Source organism: Gekko japonicus, unplaced genomic scaffold (genome assembly GCF_001447785.1).
Source record: "Gekko japonicus isolate JY-2015 unplaced genomic scaffold, Gekko_japonicus_V1.1 scaffold3341, whole genome shotgun sequence".
NCBI classification, from domain to species: Eukaryota; Metazoa; Chordata; class Lepidosauria; order Squamata; family Gekkonidae; genus Gekko; species Gekko japonicus.
In genome coordinates this window covers 32,176-53,766 of record NW_015170996.1, presented here as the reverse complement: position 1 = coordinate 53,766, position 21,591 = coordinate 32,176, and the positions used below count along the sequence as shown (strand labels likewise).

Sequence of the window (21,591 nt, the reverse complement as noted above, 5' to 3'; positions counted from 1 at the left end):
AGTGGGGACACTCCTATTCAGATGTCAGGAGCAAGGCCATCCACAGAATTCCCACAAGCGGAAACTAGAAAATAATGAAACAAACAATCAGTTGGATCCTAGCAGCTCTTCCATGCAATTTTGCCCAAATTCCTCCATACTATACCCTTTGCCCTACATGGCTTTTGTATATGTTAAGTCCTGAGCTTAACAAAGATACACGTTCCCGCTTCCCGTTCGCTTGAACGTGATTGGACCAATAGTCTTGGACTTGAAGCCCTAGTCCAAGACGAAGCTTCCCTGTGGGATGATTCACCCATATCCGCATGTACCATGTCTGCATATGAATACATTACAATTCACACCAGTCTTGTGATCCCCAGTGTAAAAATTTTTGGGTGGTCAAAGGGCACCCCTCTTCCTTTTTCACCAGCAGAAAGGTTGGTTGGGTCTAACCCTATAAGCAGATAAGTCCTGACTATGAAAGCTGCAGACAACAGCAAAAGTAAAAGATGAAGCACAGATAACTATACTATACTCTGGGTATAATTTAGAAGGTATTGCAGAATATTTTTGCCCTATTTTGATGATGCAAAACACTGGGAATGTGTGCCTTGCTATAGGCAATGAATGAATTCACACTAGAGAATTCTGAAGCACAAATATTAGTCCCATGGTACAGATGAGGAACACCTAGAGAAATCTACATGCCCAAGGCCAAATACTACATCCTCAATAAAAAAAAATCTTAAGCATATAAGATGTGGAAATGGAATATACCTCACTTTCACAAGAACACTTCCTTGTTCAGAAGGGTTCTGCCTCTATACATGGAGCTTCCATTTAGTTATCATGGTTCATAACCAATAACAGGCTACAAGCAGATAAAAAATAAAATTAGTTCTGTAAACAGCAGTTAAGAAGCCTTGGGCATCTAATTAGCAATCCTACAGCAGACCATTTATCTCCTAGAAAGAGGTACACCTCATTTTTTTAGTACAGTACACAAGTAATACTACTAGGGAATCTTTGCTTTCATTTTATCCTTTTATTACAGTACAACATAACTATTTACATTTTTAGCAAGGACTGACATAACCATCCATTGATTTTACACAAAACAGCATTTACACAGAACAGCATTACACAGAAGAGCCAGTTTGGTGTAGTGGTTAAGTGTGCGGACTCTAATCTGGGAAAACCAGGTTTTATTCTCCACTCCTCCACTTACACCTGCTGATGTGACCTTGGGTCAGTCACAAACTCTGGCACAGCTGTTCCTGAAAGAGCAGTCTGTGTCAAGAGTTCTCTCAGCCCCCCCTACCTCACAGGGTGTCTGTTGTGGGGAGGGGAAGGGAAAGGAGTTTGTAAGCCGCTCTGAGACTCCAAGTGAAGGGCAGGGTATAAATTCAATCTCCTCCTCTCCTCCTCCTCCTTCATTTGAGCCCATTAATTATTTCTTACTGAAAGTAAGCAAGTCACAGGCAATGACTGTCTTTAAACAAGATGTTCAAGAGAGTTCAGTTTTCCATACTTAACAGGTTTCAAAAATAATCTTCCAACAGTAAATAGGTGTCCAACCTGATGATGCTCACATTTTGGACTAATATATTATCTTATTTTACAACTTCAGACATTATACAGAGTTATCTGTATTGGAATATCTTCTTCAAATATATAAACAATGGATTTGTGCACTCTTACTATTTCTCGTCATCAAAAGAATATAAAAAATAGGGTCTACAAGTTTTTCATATATATGATTTTCTGCTGGCCCACAGCCAATCTTGGAACTATACCTTCACTTCTACATTCCCTTGTACATTCTTGCCATTCTCAGATGCTTCTTGCACCTGGACTCAGACATATATCTACTGATACTAATGATACTACTTCTGTTACATTTTACATATTCTGCAGGATGAGAGAAATGTAGAAAGCTTCCTGATCTTGTCAGGCAGGTCATTCCTCAAGGTGGGCATCTTACGTGTTTAGTGATGAGCTAGATGGAGGCTCCCTGGGCAGCTCTATCCAGATAAGACTGAAGTACTGTTGGTTGATGCTCATACCAGTCATGGAAGTGGGAGATAGCCTACGCTGGATGGAACTGTAAAGAGAGGTTCACAAATTTGGGGTGCTACCTGTACTTCAACTATGCTTTCCATTGGCCAAGTCACAGTAAAAGACTAGGAAATGCAAACCTCCCAAACCCTTGTAAAAATTACTTCCAGACTGAAGTGGCATACTGATCACCTGTACCTCAAATATAAAAACAATATCCATACATCAAGGTTAATCACAGACGGCACTTTTCCCAGGACACTAGTGCAAATTCTAATCATTAGAGTGACTTAAAGGGTTAAAGGAAGGCACTCAGTACTTCTTTGGCAACCCTCCACTCACTGCTTTTAAAATAACCAATCAGGAGCTCATTCTCTACACATTCTCTACATTTTTGCCTTACATTGGTTTGCTTTCCTTCTGCTACTTATGATGCCAGAATTTTTGCTGGAGAAGACCTTGATGCTGGGAAAGATTGAAGGTCAAAGAAGACGGGGACGGCAAAGGATGAGATGGTTGGACAGTGTCATCGATGCAACGAACATGAAACTGAGCAAACTTCAGAGGACAGCGGAAGACAGGAGGGCCTGGCGGGATCTAGTCCATGGGGTCGCGAAGAGTCGGACTTCGACTGTGCGACTGAACAACAACAACAACAAAAGATTTTGAGGGCACAAACTGTATGGAGGCAGGAACTGTTGTTTATGCTTCTCTAAGTCAGTAAAGCACTACTGCATATAATGATGGTGTTGTAATAATAATATTCTACAGTTACTTGTGTGTCCTTGGGAATGTGCTGTAGCTCGCCATTGGAGGTCACAAAAAGGGGGCACTCCCTCCCAATGGTTTTGTCCCAAGGTCCACACAAGATTTTAAAAAATGATTTCTTGAAAGAATTTCTTCTTGATACTGTAATTGTGGCAGATTTCTCATTTCACTTGAGGAAGGGAATTGAAAACAAATCAGCCAGTATCATAATGCCCCTGTATAAATCAATGGTGCAACCTTATTTGGAATATTTTGCAGTGCTCTCTGGGGTACATATGGGGAGCTTTGCTGCTTCACTGTTTGGGTTTAAGGCTGACCTGACCCCTGCCACTTTCAAGTCCTTTCCAGGCTCTCATCCACTGGTGGCGTGCACGGGTGTGAAAAAGCAAAAGTCAAGGGATGGCCATGCAGGAAGGGTGATTTACAACTGTATTCCTGAAGAGACGTTAGCCTCATTCTTGCAAAATGTTTGGATTCACACAGTCTCTCTGTCCTCCCACTTAGAACAATACTGTAAGCATTTAACTATGTGCAAAAAAAATCCTTCTCCCCAACTTGTACATACTTAACTTTCACTCTGCTGCTTCACTGTTTGGGTTTAAGGCTGACCCGACCCCTGCCACTTTCAGGTCTTTTCCAGGCTCTCATCCACTGGTGTGAAAAAGCAAAAGTCAAGGAATGGCCATGCAGGAAGGGTGATTTACAACTGTATTTCAGCCTTCCTGAACATTACTGTGCGCAAGAGACGTTAGCCTCATCCTTGCAAAATGTTTGAATTCACACAGTCTCTCTGTCCTCCCGCTTAGAACAATACTGTAAGCATTTATCTATGTGCAAAAAAATCCTTCTCCCTGCATGACCCGGAGGGTCCCCCACTTGTACCTACTTAACCTTCACTCCGTCTTTTTTTCATTAAAGGGGTAGAGGGCCACTGAAGAATACATCAGATGTGATTAATGCAGCAAAAATGATATCAGTGTCAGGATCCAGGATGGATATGCTTGCAAGGCAAATTTCTAACCAGGTGGGTTAACACAGTGGTGCGTGACATCTATTTCTGTTGGTTTTTACCAGTGCTAATGATTGGAGATAACCAATGTGTGCAGCAAGAATGAAAATGAGGTTTTGGAGAATGGGATGAAATAGACAGTAATCCAGTAAAGGCTCTTATATTGCTGAAAAGGCAGGCCTCATTTTAAACAGCAGTCTATAGCCTCACTGGAACCTAGCTATTAAAACAACTGATCACATTGGATAGATATTGAAAGGTGATTTAAAGATGGAAATAAAAGAACTACAAATGGATTTTTGAGAATGAATTTGGGGCATGGGTAGAAGTGGTACTGAACACATGAGCTGCCTTATATTGGGTCAGCCTATTGATCTGTCAAGATAAGTATTGTCTACTCTGACTGGGAGTGGCTCTCCAGTGGGTCTAACACCTTACCTATTTTAAACTGGATATTCTGAAGATTAATTTTATTTTTATTTACTGCATTTATAACCTGCCTAGAAAAAGGTCCCCAGTAAGGATGTAAAGGGGCTTATATCATTCTTGTCCCCTCTATTTTATCCTCACAACAACTCTGTGAGGAAGGTCAGGCTGAAAGTGTGTGACTGGCCTTGGCTGTTAAGACTGCCAATGATGCCTCTTCAAATACTTTCATACAAAACAGTAATTAAAATAATATTATAAAGAGAGAGAGAGAGACCCATGTATAACCAGATGTTGCCGGTAGGGTTGTTGGTATGGGGTTCCCCTACTTTTGGGGTCGCCAATCCACTGCCAGCCAGCTGGCCAGCGAGGGAAGCCCCACCCCTAAAGAGCCCCATTACGCCCATACCCAGCATGATGACGTCACCTGGAGGTGATATTATCACACTGGGCACGTCGCAAAGGGGATTCCCTAGCATTTGGCTAAAAACTTTATGGTTACCAAATGCTAGAGGGTCCCCAGTACAACATGCCCAGTGTGATGACGTCATGCCAGAAGATCCAGGAACCCAGTCTGGAGCACTCTGCCAGCAGCCAGGTAAGACCTGGCAACCCTCGCTGCTGATAAGGCAGAAAGTGAAGACACAGACTATGGTCAGACAACGCGCTCTGGCCCCGCCTCTAATTTTTCCATTTCAATTTGTAATGGAGAGTTTGGATCAGACATTCCACCCTGAACCCGCTTCACCACGTGCTCACTCCATGGTTGACCATTCAGATTTTTACTGCGCGGTAACCATGGAGGGGGTGGTCAGGTGGCATCCTTTTTTAAAGGCGCAGAAGCATTCATTTGAATCATAACTCCATTTTTACAGCTCCACGATCCCTCCACCAAGTATTGCATCCCCTCTCAGCCCCCTTTGCTTTGCCTCTCTTCCTTGCATGACAGTAGCTCCATTGACTTCAGTACAATTTCCCTTGTGTCAATCATGGGATGCTCTCAAACAGTAACTCTGAAGCAGAACCAGAAGAGTGGGGTTTGAGGGGGGGATCCAGAATGACTACTTGGCCGCTTGCAAGTGATGTTTGACAACGCCAGGGGTGATTATGCAGACATCGCTAAGAAATCAAAAGGGAGGGGGGACAGAATGGAAGGTTCACGCTCCCAACCAGCTTGATTTTCAACAGGGGAGTTCAGATAGCCAGAAATGTGGGGTGAAAGTGCAGACATCTGTAAAGACCAGACTTTCCCCTGTGTCTGATAACTCTGATAGCTCAGAATGGGGTGGTACTGGCTAGGGAACAGGAGGCAGGTGTCGCTGTCTGATTGTGCACTTTACATCCAGAAGGGATATGCAAGGACATCGGCTCAAACTGCCCGTCTGACCACAGCCACAGTTTGGTATTCAGAAAGTAAAAGCTATTTTTCATAAATAGCAAAGCAGAAGTTTATATGGTATTTGGAAAATTGCAAAGAGAGAGAGAGAGAGAGAAAAGTAGAGTATACAAACAGTTCTGCAGTACTTCATGCCAGATGTATCCCCCAAGGCAGGGTTCAAAGCTTCCTTACAAAGAGTTGTTTTATCAGATCATGGGCCTAAATCATGTTTAATCCCATTTGGAGCAGGAGTAAGAGTTCAACCATGCTGGCTGCCTCCCTAGAGAGCTTCAAGGACTCCCAGCAACCAGCTAACTCACAGCTCCATTTAGCTTCTAGCTCCACTTCTTTTGATTAACTTGAAAGCTAAATGCATGTGTTTTAGGCAAATTAAAATCCTATATTTGTATTGGTTACCAAGAGTGTCTTCTTGGCCAATGAGAAAGAGTCAGACATTGTGAATAAGGGAAACTAAGCATCTGTGAAGAATGGCAGCTTTAATTTTATGGGCAGAGATGATTACCCGTCCTCACCTTGGCAGGAAAGAGTAGTTCCCTTGAGCAAAAGAGCATGTACACAACAAGCCATTAATGGAAGAAATGCTAAGTTCCCTCTCATGTACCAGATAATACAACATCCACATTGCAGGAATCGAGTTTCAGATAAGACAAAAAAAAAAGAAAGGCTTTGGGAGGTCTAGCTTCAAAATGACATTTTAAAATAACTCGACTGGACCTATAAAGGCAGTTGAATAAAGCACTATATAAGACATTGTATCTAAAGATGACTGTGCAGTTCCTTCCCTGATTACATTGCTACACTTTGTGGATACAGACCTGGACAGAAAAGGTCCCTGCCAGTCTCCAGGCGGGGACTGGAGTTCTCCCAGAAATACCACTGATCTGCAGACAACAGAAGATGGAGGAAATGGTAGATTCTCCCTGAAGAAAATGGCAGACAAGAGATTGGCCTCTATAGAACCCACCCCCACTGGGCTCCCTCCCATCCCCAGACTCTGCCCTCTTCAGGCTCCAGACCCAGATCTCCCGGAATTCCCAACCCTAATCTAAAAGGCAGTGCAGCTCTTAAAATATAAACCGCACTAACAATGAGGTCTTTTTTGGAAAAGGCGAGGGAGAGAGAGACCTGGACTGTCCTTGCTTCTTCCTCCCCACATGACTGCCAGTTATCTGATCTAGTATGACCGCATAGCCCCAGCCACTGCGGATGTGTCTGGACTGGAGCCCTTGTTATGAAATGTGTACGTTTTCCACAGCCTTTCTCTAGCTGCCTTGGCCGGTAGGGCGGGGTATACATATAAAGGAGAGAGAGACCTGGACTGTCCTTGTTTCTTCCTCCCCACATGACTGCCAATTATCTGATCTAGTATGACCACATAGCCCCAGCCACTGCGAATGTGTCTGGACTGGAGCCCTTGTTATGAAATGTGTACGTTTTCCACAGCCTTTCTCTAGCTGCCTTGGCCGGGAGGGCGGGGTATACATATATATATATGTATGTATGTATGTATATATATATATATATATATGTATGTATGTGTGTATGTATATATATATATGTATGTGTGTGAGTTCATGACACAGACAATATTGTCCTTTTGCCAAATCACATCAGCTTGTCACCCAGGGTATCTTGGAGTACAGCTCTATTAGTGTGGTACTTCCTTACCATCAACACCTCAGCCCTAATGCACTAGAGAATTTTCAGTATCCTAAATGTCTGGGCCAGTAAGGAAAGTAAACCCCTCTTTTCCTTCTGTCGCTTTGAAAGTGAAAGAGCAGTTGAAATAAGCAATCACTTGGTAATGAAGACTCATTGATGCATCCCTTTGACCTTTTCCAGTTCATAAAGTCGAGCAGTTTCAAATGAATGACTTTTACTTGGGCTGCATGTAATCTCAGATCGTCAAAATGGAGAATTGTGAAGCCATTTGAATTAGGCCATGTGAGTTTTTGCCTTTGGGGGAGAAAAATGCTGCAGCTTACCTTTAACTGCAGCTTACAGTTTATTCACTTTAGCCAGAGCCATTTTGAAAACATGTTGGGGGAAAAAAAATCTGATTTCTTGTTATAGAAATATATTCCTGTAGTACAAATAGTCAAATTCATTCACATTGCAGTGCATTTTCATCACAGATTTAAGAGCCAACAGTCAAAACACTATGATATTCTATGTCTGCTAATTCTATTTCTCTTAAGTCTTGAACTTTAACGTTTGTTGTCCAATCTGCAAAATGGTTATTCCACAGCATTACCGGGCAGGTTTGTTTGTGCCTGCTATTTTCAAAAGGGCACTACCTAACTGAAATGGAAGTTCCATAAGAGACCCCATATTGTGCCCACCCAGAATGGTTTTACAAGCAGAAAGGAGAAAGCTGCACTCCCTATGAATGGCAAAAATAAGCAACACATCTGTTATTGAATTAGTGGTTGTGCTGCTTATTTTTAACATCACTCAAAAGTGTAGCTTTCTCCCTTAGCATATAAAACCATGCCAAGTCCACAAAGATTCCAAAAGAACCAAGAGATCCTGTATCTCCAGGTGATTCACCTTCAGCCAACTCTCCAGTCTCCCAGTTCTGTGTCCCTGCCCAATTTTAGACCTGCATTCTTTCCCCACATGCAGAAAATCCGAAGAGCATGAGTAGCGTCATCCCATAGTCTCATCCCACCCTGCGGGTACATTGTCAATTCAGGAAAGACCTCTAATCATTAGTGCTTACTGAGCACTACAAGCAATCATTTCTGCCTACTAGCAAGCAATGAGCTTAGCAAAAGGTGGTCATTCAGCTTATACTTGCAGTGCTTGCAAAGCCAGGAACTTATGAGCAAACTGTAATTAAGATACTTATAGCCAGACAATTTATTCATTAAGATTCCATTTGGTAGAATATTATTAGCGAACTACAATGAAAGAATACTAGACGATGATAAAATTGAGACAATAATCACAGTTATGTGATTACAATAAGCAGAGCCATAGGAATTACAATTGCTATGGGGAAAAGCTAATTTATAATGTTAATTAAGTGTTACTATATTACCATTTGATGAGAATCCATTGAAACTAGCCTTTTGGGCCAAAGTCCAACATATTTCATGATTTCAGTAAGCTTAACTGTAATAAAAGACAAACCCATTTTGGAAATGGGCTCAGAAAAACCAGGCTATTGCCCAAAGATTGGTCAGCAGACTCACAGGGGTGGGAGGATGAGACCAATCCCAAAATGGCTGCCATGGGGGCTTGGTTCAATCACAGAAAGTTGAGAGGTTCCATATAATGTTTGCAGCTTCCTTCTATGATAGAGGTAGTTGTTTTCATGTGGGTGTTCCCTGACTACATAAAGATGATGCCTTGTTGGTTCTTCCTGCTCCAGTGAGGTGGAGGAAAGCCATGTTTGGCTCTTGGCTTTGCAGAAGAGATGCTTTGGGGAAGAAGGAAGTACATGCCAAGAAGCACTGGTGTCAGACTCCTGGAGAAATCAGTTCCCAACAGCAGTCATTCAGAAGAATAGAAGTTTATTGAGACATTGATAGAATCCAGACTCTTAACGTTTCATGTTAGAACGGAGGGAAAAGCGCGTGAAGCAAGCAATATACCTAAATCAATCAGGACCCTGATGGCCCGGAGCCAATCACACCTAACCTAGAGGCTTGCCGAATTAACGACTCAAAGTTCCCAGGACAATCACACCTAAGCTAGAGGCCTGCCGAATTAACGACTCAAAGTTCCGAGGTGAAAGATGATGTCTGAGCTCAAGGTTATGTGTCTGGGCTGAAGGAGATAACCAAAAACTATAGTGGGGCAGCCAAACGCGAAAGTAGACATTCTTCACACTCCCCTACATCCCCATGGCAACCAAGCCAGAAAAAGCGGGCGGGGTTGACAACTGGTGCATGCCAAGGCACCCACAGTCATCATGTTGAGATCATGGCAAGATTATTTTAGTATCTCTGAAGCCTCAAAGAGTTTTCAGTTTTCCCTGACTGTCAGAGAACAAGGAAGGAGTAGATAGGGATTCTTTGTTTTTACACTAAAATGATACATGCTCATGACTGTTTTTACTGTATTCATAATTACTGATCATTTATTATGGTCTGTTGAATGGTGTCTATAGAAGCTCTAATGTAGAACTCTACATTTTTTTTGTCTGAGCATCATTGAAATCAAGGATTAGTCTCTGAGTGTTTTCAGTAAATCTGGCAATTTTCATTTCCATCTGATCATTACATTTCATTCTGAGGAATCATATTGCTAATTAGTTTATCCTTTGGATGACAGACTCATTATAATGAAAGCAAATCTGAGTGCCATGGAGAAGCCATAGTAACTTGCAGTATTCCAGTACTAATTAGTTGGCAGTATCAGATTTTTCCTAGGACATGTGTGTCTCTCTTCAACTTTTCTGGTGAAGTCACTATTTTTTTTATTTTAATATCACTTCTTATCCTGTGGTTGATGTCTTACTAAATATTTCATTTAGTGGTCTTTGTGGCATAAAACTGTTATACCCTTGGAAACAGACCTGGCCACACAGAAGCTATACACAATTACTAAAAAATGCTGTGAAAACTCAATCTTCCCCATTAACAGTGGAAAAACTTGTATGTTTCTAGTCATGAATATCAAGGGTAGATTTGATTCGATGGGTAGCCATTCGGCAGGGCCAGGTCACTTGCATTTGCTTTTATGTGTCTGCACTGTCATCAGTGTTTGTGCATGAAGAGATTGCAGAAGCATGCAGAAACATCTAAATAGTAAGTCTCAGCCTAAAAAAACCCTCAAACTTTTTTGTTTGCTTTTACTATGCCTCTCTTAAAACTGGAGGTAGCAACTACATATTGATTGATGGCTGCACAAAGTCTGGGATTTTTTCCTACAAGAGAAAATCTCGTTTTGGACAAACAATAAAGATGCTGAGCATCAGCTGCTTAACCCCATGGACAAATGGTACCCTGTATTAGAGAAAATGAACATAGACAAATTTGACTGGGAACAAATAAGGAAACCAAAATATGAAGGGCTATTGTTCGGCTGATGGTGTAATCTATTGGTAACAGGGATAGACAATAGGCCGCATCCACTAAGCTAATGTAAGCCTATCCAGTATCCATTTATCTTATATAGATACTGGGAATGTTGTTAAGAGTTCATGTGTCTTCTGTAATGATTTCTTTTATAATATGTTAATAAATTTTTATTTAAAATTTTAAAAAAATTGGTCTGAAGCAGCAGAACAAAGTTTGAGTCCATTGGCACCTTTAAGACCAACAAAGTTTTATTCAAGGTGTGAAGAAATGCATTTTTTCTTCGGAGGTCTGAGAGAAGAAAAAACCTCCCCTGTATGTTTTAAAAGCTCCCCCCCCCCTCTGGGCAGAGAACAGGCAAGAGGAGGAGGAGTCACTTCAGTTGCTTCCCAGACATACCTCAGCTAAGCTCACTTACATACAAATGCTAATAGATCTAGCCAGAGAGATAATGGGTGGGTCCAGATTTCTGCCCCCCTTCCTTCAAGCAGGAAACAGAGAGTTTTGGAGGAAAGGAATGCTAGAAGGTATCCAGGGAAGAGATTCCTGGAGATCTCCAGGAAACGCCTCTTTGACCTTGCATGACCTGGTCAGCAGGTGAAGAAACAGATAGGATAAAAACTTCCTGCAATGGGAAGGACTCTCTTTTCCTTGGGTGCTGTCATCCATGAGCACACTCAGACCTCTCCCTGTTTCTTTTGGATTACCTTGCTCAGTTTGGTGCTGTGCTAAAAGTACACTTGTAAACATTTTCTTTTTAATAAATACTTTATACCTTTTAAATAAATACTTTAAAATTTATAACACACTATTTTAAAAGGAGTGCCAGTGGGAAGGCAGGCAGTTGGCAAGCGGCTATTCTAGGGGCATGCAAGGCAGTACATTTTCCCCATGGTGACCAGACGCTAGGTAACCAGGAGACACACAGCTTGGAAGGGAAGCTGGGAGTCCTGACCCACGTAGTGGGCAATTCCATACAGTGGTTAGGTGGTGGTGGCGAGCTACCCTGCAAGTAGAAGAAAAGCCTCTCCAGGTGTGGAGAAACACCTAGGAGTGCAGAGTGAAGTAGGGCCTGCAGGCCAGAGCAGGTGCGTTCCACCACACAAGGTACAGACTTTCATGTATGCACATACTTCTTCAGAGACAATGAAATGGAAATTGCCAGTCCATACATATAGGTAGAGGGTAGTTTTGAGTACTTCATCTTTGGATTGGGGAGTGGACAACATCAACTAGATGCCAACATTATGTGCAATTAATGTAATTGTTCATGCAATGCACAACATTGCTTTAGATCTGAATGATACTGCTTAGAGAGAGGTATGTGCTTTTTAACAGGGAACATGACATGCAATTAAGCCTTCTTCTTCTTCTTCTGTAACTCTACCTTTCTTTCAAAAACTGCCCTTATTCTGGCATCAAGAAATGTGCGTGATCTATTTTTTTTTAAAAAAACTTCCAACATGTTGCTTTGCAGTGTAAATACTATAATTTTGAATGCCTATGGAAAACTCACAAAGATCACATCTGATCATGGGTTCTGTTTAAATAATGTATTTTGTATTATACGCAATGATCCACCCATTTAAAGTATCTTTTTTTTATCATCAACTGCTTTTCAGCCACAGTAGCTCCCAAGGCAGCTTACCATAAAAACAAATTTCAGTTTACAATTAGAATAATTAAAATACTGAAATAAACCAGTTGCTGTGGCAGAAGGCAACACATCATCAGTTGCAGATGGAAGCTAGTCCATGAACACTTGTGTCACAATAGAACAGTTAGTCTTAAAAGGTGACAGGGCTCCTTGAATGCTCAAGGTGTGTCCTTGAACTGGACGTGAGTCCAGTCTTGTCAGGGTTAGGGATGCTACTGAATTTCTCGTTCCTGCTTCTTGGAAAAGAAAATCTCTATTTCTGTTTCCATTCTCACATCTGGAACTCCAACCCATGAGGCTTTATTTTCACATCATTTCCCCTTTTCTTGCATCAGTCCCCCCCATTAAAATGAATACACCTTCAATGTTATTTTTGCATGAGTAGGGCTGCCAAGTCCCCCCGGGGGGCGGGGAAACCCCCGCCCGGGAGGCCCGTTCCCAGGCGCTGCCGGATCGGGCCCCAGGGGAAACCCCACCCCCAAAGCACGTCACAGTGAAGTGATGTAAGCACGTCGGGGACGTTGGGGGTGGGGCCACAATCATCCGAGGGAAAACTCTATGGTTTTCCCTCGGATGATTGTGGCCACATCCCTGACGTGCTTACGTCACTTCCTTGTGATGTGCCTGCGGCGCGCGAAGACTCCCGGAGCGAGCCTGGACTCCCCCGCTCCGGGACAGGTAAGGACTTGGCAACCCTATGCATGAGTTAATGGCATATAAAGTGCAAGTGGCACATGGACGATGTAAAAGAGACAAAACTGATGAAACTGGAGGGGGAAAGTCCATAAGAACAACAACATACAAAAGCAAAAAACAAAACAAACAAAAGGATGGATTTTTATGCCCCAGATCATCATCTGGTGTGGTGGGAAGTGCTGTGAAGTCATAGCTGACTTACGGCAAACCCGTATTGTTTTCAAGGTGAGAGACAAGCACGGCTGGTTTTTCTGCATAGCAAACCTGGATTTCCTTGGTGGTTTCCCATTGAGCTACTCATCAGAGCCCATCCTGCTCAGCTTCCACGATCTCAGTAGCCCGAGCATCCAGGTCAGGGCCATCAGTGTCTACCTTTTGATAATATGACGCTCAAGTTAACTTGCACTCAGCTGAACTTGGTCCGGTGTAGACACCACTGTAGCATGGGAGAAAGGCGGCCAATAGCCATGGAATCTCCAGCTAGGTTTGTTAACCCAGCAGAATTTGGACCTGCCTTTTTCTCAGCCCCTTCCCCCACACCCCGAATGGCAGGCCTTATTGGGAACGGAGGGCAGTTTCAGCACCATTTCGCATGGATGTCTGCTGTATAAATGTGAAGTTCTCCTGTCCACAAGGCAGGATCCCTACCCTCTGTTGCTTCTCCCAGGCTAAAGGGGTGTGAGGAGGAGAACCTCACTCTGGCCTAGGCTTGCCAGGTCTAATCGTTGTGCCAGCAGGGTAGGGACCTTTCTGGGAGTCGGGAGGAGTGTTGCAATGTGCATATGTGAACAGGAAGTGATGTATGCACATCAGAGACATCTGGGGTGACACTCTGGTAGAATTTTCTTCAAATCATAGAGTTTTGCCCAAAAACCAGAGCGTCACCCCCGACGTCCCCTACGTGCCTACGTCACATCCGGTTTTCATAGGTATGTCGTGATGATTTCTACGTTCCTGCCAGTAAGGGGGTGATAGGGGGGAGAGGAGTGCCTGAAAGTGGGAAACCCCTACCCACACCGGACAGTCTGGCAACCCTACTCCAGCCTCAGAACTGGGAAGGAGAGGGGGTCCTGGCACTTCGGTCCTCTTTCTTCCCTGGACTGGCTTCATCTGACCTCCTCTCTCCTTCTAGAAGTTCAGTTCTTTCCTTCTTCCCTGGGCAGGTTTGGTGCCTTCCCTTTTATGCGATTCCCTGGCCCCGCCCAGCCTGTATCCAATCCCCTTCCGCCTGCTCTACCTGAGAGGCTATAGCAGGAAAGGGAAGCCCTTCCTGCCTCTTCTCCCTGCCGCCTGTCTCCCTGCCATGCTCCTTCCCCTTTGCTGCTCTGGGCTGCCTCTTCGCCCCTCCCATCCTGGCCTTCCCCTGGTCCAGTCTCAGCCTTGCCTTCTGACCATGCCTGTCCCTGCTGCTACCTGGCTCCCAGCCTTGTTCACGGCTGTGTTGAAGCGATCAGCCTGGTTCCCAGCTGCCACCACTCCTGGCTTTCCTCACATGGGTGAATGAGGCCCCCCAGGCATCCTGGACGACTCCAGTAGCTGGGATGGGGTCAAGTTGGGATGGGCATCAGCTCCCAACATTAAAGAAAAAAGTGTGTGTGTGTGGGGGGGGGACCCTATAGTGTGCTTTGGTTCTCCTGGAAAGGTTCCTTGCATCAAATTTCCTGTGAAACTTGTTGGGAAACAAAAGCAGCCTTCTTATTAGTTTTTGTTGTTTTATTTTAGTGTCCAGACCCATCATGTAAGCAGGACTTACTGGCTTACCTGGAGCAGATCAAACTTTACTCCCACCAGCTCAAAATCTGCAGTCAAGTTAAAGCTGAGATCCAGAATTTAGGCGGCGAGCTCATTGTGTCAGCGGTAAGTGCAAAATGCCTGGAGGACATTTCCCGAGACTATTATCTTTTGGTTCCAACCTGTGCTATAATCAGAACTAGATGTCAGGTCCTGAGATGATATTTCAGTCTCTCGGGGTTATGGCACTTGAGCCTCCATTTGAACAACTTTGCAACTAATGTGAATGTTGGGGTTTTAATTTGGTTGTAAATTAAATCGCAGTTGGCTGTATTATTCATTTTCTTCTTTCTTTGAGGGCCAAATTACACTGCACAAGCAGTCATGTATATCTTTTTTTCAGACATTTTTTTAACAGAAAGTAGCTACTGAGCTTCAGTGGAAGTACAGGGGAGAGGGGAGAAACTGCTGAACTGTTTCCTTTCTTGGGTTGCCAGCCTCCAGGTGGGGCCTGGAGATCTCCCGCTTTTACAACTGATCCCCAGCTGACAGAGGTCAGCTTCCCCTGGAGAAAATGGCTGCTTTGGAGGGTGGGCTCTATGGCACTGTACCATACTGAGGCCCTGCCCCTCCCCAAGCCCCACCCTCTCCCAGATCCAGCCCCAAAGTCTCCAGGTATTTTCCAACCCAGACCTGGCAACCCTATTTCCAACTGCGTTTAGGCTCAAAAATCAACCTTCAAGCAGCTGCACAGAAAACAGCTACAGATATTTCTTTCCTACAAGAAGAAAAGAAGCTGGGGGATGATTTGCAGGGGGTAATGGCTAGTTAAACAGCCTCTACCCACACCATTCCTTTGCCGAAATGTACAGTCTCAGAGGCTGATTTCGGATGGGGAAAAAACTGGAGAATAGATGCATAGAACTGCATATTAGACAGAACATATCCAAGGATTTTGTCTACCTTCTCAGGTTGCATAAATAGAAAACATATAATTTCGCAGTCGAAAATGTGCAGTCCAAGTTGGATGACCTGTAATTGGTTTTATTCACAAGTTCTTTGCATTTTGGTAATAGTGAGCTTCTCAGCAATCTTGCTATTTCCTCCCAGAGGCTAAAATGTAAAAAGACCCTTTGTTCTGCATGATAGCTGTGGATTCAAGCATGGGCAGAATGGGTTCGGAGAAACTTCTTCAGCTAAGCTTAAAAGGATTTTCTGTCCTGGCCCCACCCACTAGGAGCACCCAGCAACAACACACATGCTCAGAGATGGTGGAGCTGTGTTTATTTTATTTTTATTTTATTAGACTTATATCCCGCCTTCCCCACAGTGTAGGCTCAGGGAGGGTTCCAGACTTATTTTTTCTTGTTCAGTTGCACAGTTGAACCGGAATCTTCGCGACCCCATGGACCATGTCACGCCAGGCCCTCCTGTCCTCTGCTGTCCTCCAGAGTCTGCTGAACTTCATGTTGATTGCATCGATAACACTGTCTAACAATCTCATCCTTTGCTGTCCCCTTCTTCTTTTACCATCAATCAGTCCCAGCATCAGGGTCTTCTCCAGTGAGTGCTCCCTTCTCATTTGGTGGCCAAAGTATTTGAGCTTCAGCTTCAGTATCTGGCCTTCCAGGGAACAGTCAGGGTTGATTTATTTTAGGACTGACAAATTCGATCTCCTTGCAGTCCAAGGGACTCTCAAGAGTCTTCTCCAGCACCATAATTCAAAATAATCTATTTTTTGGCGCTCGGCCTTCCTTATAGTCCAACTCTCACAGCCATACATTACTATTGGGCATACCATTGCTTTGACCATTCGGACTTTTGTTGGTGAGGTCTCTACTTTTTATTATGCTGTCTACGTTTGCCATCGCTTTCCTCCCAAGGAGCAGGCGTCTTTTAATTTCGTGGCTGCAGTCACCATCTGCAGTGATCTTGGATCCCAGGAACGTGAATTCTGTCACTGCTTCCATGACCTCCCCTTCTATTTGCCAAGGAGTTATGGGGCCGGATGCCATGATCTTAGACATATAGATCCACAATTAATGCAGATTTACAATAAAAACATACATCAACAATCCAGTAAAATCAATAAAATTACAGCACTTTAAAACAAGCAATGTGCCTCAATAGACATTAATTGATTCCGGTGATGCTGTGGTTCCAGTTAGCTTCTAGGATCTGTGGTCACTGGAGGGGAGGCCAGAATGAAGTGGATGTCTGTTGCCTCAGCTAAAGGCCTGGCAGAAGAGCTCTGTCTTACAGGCCCTGCGGAACTGAACAGAGAAGGCCTTGGCCTTAGTTGAGGCAAGTAGGACATCCCTAGGACCACGGACTACTAGAAGATGCTGGTTGGTAGAACGCATGAGAGGTAAATTTTATTATGCTGCTGCCTGGGTGCCTTAAAACAGCTAGCTACGCAGTTGTCATGTTGTCAGCACTTGCTCTTGGAGAACATGGCATTTTTTAATCAAATACTCCTTGACTAGTGTTCTGAAAGATGAAGCATTAGTACAGCCCACCACGTAGTAGACTGAGGGATGAAGTCATTGGCAAACTGTTGCCCTACATCACCATGTACGTCTATGCTCTTCACCCCTATCTTCAGAGGCCAAAACACACATCCAAGACCTTCCCTGATCAGTTGGGGGGAACTGGAGAAACTCTGACAGAGGGCAGAAAGAAAGCAAAAAGGCTCAATGCCTATTTTGCCTCAGTTCCCCCCCCCCCCCTGAAGCAGAGAACAGGCTCATCTAGAGATGATAGTAGGCAAGGCACAGCATCTGGGCTAGAGGTAGTTGAGAAGCACCTGGCTGCATTGAATGAGTATAAATCCCCCAGGCCAGATGGTATGCACCCAAGAGTGCTCAAAGAACTTTCTAGCGAGCTTGCAGAACCTTTGTTCATCATCTTCCAGACCTTGAGACCTTCCATAACTCTCAATGTCTCACTTTTATTTCAATGGCCCAAGTTGGCTATGCCTCAAATTGTCACCTCTCAGCCCCCCTACCTCCCAGGGTGTCTCTTGTGGGGAGGGGAAGGGAAAGGAGTTTGTTAGCTGCTCTGAGACTCCAAGTGAAGGGTGGGGTAAAAATCCAATCTCCTCCTCCTCCTCCTCCTTCTCCTGTAGTAATTCAATTTCTTCCCCCTTACTGGATGAAGTGTCTCATCTTTTGAAAGACACCATCAAACTGGTCCCAGCCTTTCAAAGGGGAAGAGGCTTGTATTCCTATGGCTTCATCTACACTCATATGATCACTTACCATCAATATACCTCTGCTCTCCCACAATGTACGGTTTGCATCACTCAGCCTGAAAAACACATTTATTGATATTGTGATTCACTCCAAGCATCATAAATTCTTGTGCTTTTCCCTAGACCCTCAAAATTATTGGTACAAAGTACTACTGTTTTTTTAACAGCACTATTCATCTTTACCAAATGCATGGAAATGATGGAGGCCCATCTCTGTCAGCTGGGTATAGCTATCTGTCCATATACTCATGACTGGCTGGTCATGGACAGATCCCACATTGGCCTTCTACAGCACCTCTGCACCCTCCTTCACCTTGTCACTAATCTGGGCCTGGGAGTGAAGGCTCCAAAATCACATTTTTCTCTGACTCAGAAAATCAAATTCATAGGAGCCACTCTGGACTCCATAGTCATGCCTTTCTACCATTTGAGAGGGCTATGATCCACTATGATCCACCTTGCTCTTCTTTTTATTCATCAACCCACCAGTCTGCCCTCCACATACAGTGCCTCTGGGATCTCATGGTCTTCACAATGGCAGTCATACCACTGACAAGGCTCAACATGTGTTCCCCTTCAACTATGCTTCCACCGCATTTTCAAACCCATGTTCTATCACCAGTCTCAATTAGTAACATCTCCACAAGGATGCAGAAAGCATTCCTGTGGTGAACATCATTGCCACACCTCATGAGAGGCATTCCATTTGTACCAAAACCACACACTAGTTTAACCACAAAAACTTCACTATGAGGATGTGGTGCTCACTGACAGTATCGCTCCATCAGCCACCCGTGGACCCCTTAGGAAGCCACTTTCCACATCAGTATATTAGAGCTGATGGTGATCTACAGATCCATTACTGCATTCTATCTAATCCAACAACAGATACATCCAGCTCCTAATGGACAGTGTTGCATCAGTATATTATAGCAACAAAGAGGGAGATATGGGATTGACCTCCCTAAACTTCCTTGCCACTGATGTTGGAAATACAGCACAGAGATCAGGACAGTTCATATGCCACAACACAAAGGCCAACACCCTTAGCAAACTAGGCTACTTGGTTCCTGAATAATCTCTCAACCATTCACATCCTCTTCAATTGGTGGGCCTGCCTTAAGACGAATTGTTGCTTCACAGAACAACCACAAGTGTACAGCATACTGCAGCAGAGAGGGGAAGGACAGCAGCTTCTTAGGTGATGCGTCTTGAGACTTTGGGACACAGGATTTCCCTGTTTGTTTCCTCTGCAACCTCTCACCTCCATGGTCATTATCAAGATCTGAAGAGATATGTTCAACAGCATTCTAATAGCACCATTTGTGTTATACCAAACCTTCTTCACATTGTTATACCATCCCTTCTTCACATTGCCATTCCATCTTTGAGAATGCAGAAACCTCCTGCCTCAAGGCAGGGTTCTTGCTCTACACCCAGATGTCATCAAACTGAGACTAACTCCTTGGAGAATGCATTATACAGGTATTCCAGCCCTCTCTCTCATCCTCCTGAATTCCAGAAAACCATAAATGAGACATTCTTTCAACCACAAGTGAAAATGTTTCTGTTTGTACACTTCCACCTGACAGCTGGGCCCTATAAACCAGGGGTATCAAACATGCAGCCTGGGGACCGGATCAGGCCCCCAGAGGGCTTCTATTAGGCCCACAGTGGAACTGGCCATCTTCTGCTTCCAGTTGTGCTGCTGCTGCATCATAGCTTGCTTCACCAGACTCTCTTAATCACTCAGCCATTTCATGTTTTAACCTGGGTCCTAGGCTCAGAACTCTGAACATGAGATTCCTGTGGGTGAATATCAATAAATCAAATGTAGGTGTGCAGCTTACAGATACACACTTGAACAGCATACTCAAGTTTTCAACAGCACATACATTTTGAAGCAATAATTCAGAGCAAGAGGTGTCAGTTATCAGATACTGTTAAATAAACAAAATATTGCAAGAGTGCTAATGTTTTAAGCATGTTTTCATTTTAAGTAAAAAAAAATCTTTGTGTTTGTGTCCTTTATAAAGTTTATATCTCCACTACCTGGCATTACATTTTATGACACACATGGACCAGCCCAACAAGGTCTTATTTATGTCGGATCCGGGCATCAAAACAAATGAGTTCATCACCCCTGCTATAAACTGTCCAGTCCACTCCATTCTGGAGTACTTATTGTCCCAATGTCAATGTCAAAACCCAGATATTTTGCTGTAACTGTTTAGCTGTGCCACCAGTATAGAAAAATATACCACAGCAAGCATACAATTGGAATGTAAACATTTTTGTTTTTACACTCAGTTAAATAGTGGAAAATGTTATACATGGCACATAGTACATTTACATTCATGTGAAAATGGCACCACTGTGTAATTCCATATTCACATCTTATAGTAGCACCTACTCCTAGATGAGCATCTCTCTCATCAAGAAGAATGTGTTTTGTAGCAACGTGTGGGGTAGATGAATTGCCCCAATGACTGAGGATGTAGAAAGGATATTTTGCTTCAGGGCTTCCTTCATTTGATGGAAATAAATAAGCACTTTGTGAATATGTTGAGTGGGAAAGATATTGGAGAAAGCAGGCCTGCCAATAAAGTGACAGAATCAGCAATCCTTGAAAAACTGCTGAGCTACCGGACTGCTTTCTTAAATGGACCACATTCCTCCTGGCACTGTGAAAGTTTGAGAAGCAGCAAGTGTGGTGAAGGACAAGATCTGGGAGGCTATTCAGAAAATTTTTCCATATATGGTTTTTGGTGGATAGCGTATTCCTTTGTCTTCGAGTATGACTTGTTAATGTAATAAACAACATTCTCTGGTTAATTCCTCCTTACTTTCAATTATCCAGGCCTGTCCCTTCAGGTGAAAGATGGTACTACTCAAAGCTAGATTTGATAGGAGGCTGCAGTTCTGTAACAGGAGCTCCAAACGTGTCATTTGCTCCTAAAAAGCTGCTTAAAGCCCCAGTACTGAAGAAAGACTGGCATCCATGATGTGCATGACTTTACCTTGGGACTGCAATGTATTTTCAGATGGGAAAGTGTTAAGTCGCTCGCTTAACAAAGTAGTCGGAGAATGATTCAGCAAAGATTCAGCTTTATTCAACAACTCGAACACAACTCCAACACGGATCAACATCTGATAGCCAGAACAGATTTAACATTGCAGCTGTTCTGCTTTTAAACTCTCCCGGCTAATGTAGCCATGCCTACTGTACATTTACCAATCAATAAGGTTGTATGCAGACGTTCCCACTGAGCGAGCTTGCTGACCAGTGATTGGTTGGTTCTTTCTGGGCTATCAATGCGATTGGATGGATTTGGATCCTAGCCCAGGACGAAGCTTAACATTGTCCTTCAATTAGATGATTCATGTATTGCAATGACAGCTATTGAATACATTACAGAAAGTGGTATAGAAATAAAGCCCTTTCTTCCACCATCCCGTCCACGGCCCCCAGAAGCCGCTGTTCTTCTGCAATCAAATTGCACCCTGTAGGGCATTTCATGTCCGTCTTCACGTATATTTGGCCATAAGAGGTCGTTCAAATGTAGCCACACTCCTGGAGTTACT

General features: G+C 43.6%; 1 protein-coding gene across 1 annotated transcript in view; it reads left to right on the top strand.

Moving 5' to 3' along the window:
- The window catches only part of LOC107116974 (catenin alpha-3-like), a 128,791-nt gene that overhangs the window by 94,070 nt on the left and 13,130 nt on the right, over window positions 1–21,591 (top strand). Inside the window, exons 4-5 of the mRNA XM_015419006.1 lie at window positions 3,727–3,832; window positions 14,745–14,879. Of these exons, the coding sequence (XP_015274492.1) occupies window positions 3,727–3,832; window positions 14,745–14,879 (241 nt within the window). The remainder of the gene's footprint in view (window positions 1–3,726; window positions 3,833–14,744; window positions 14,880–21,591) is intronic.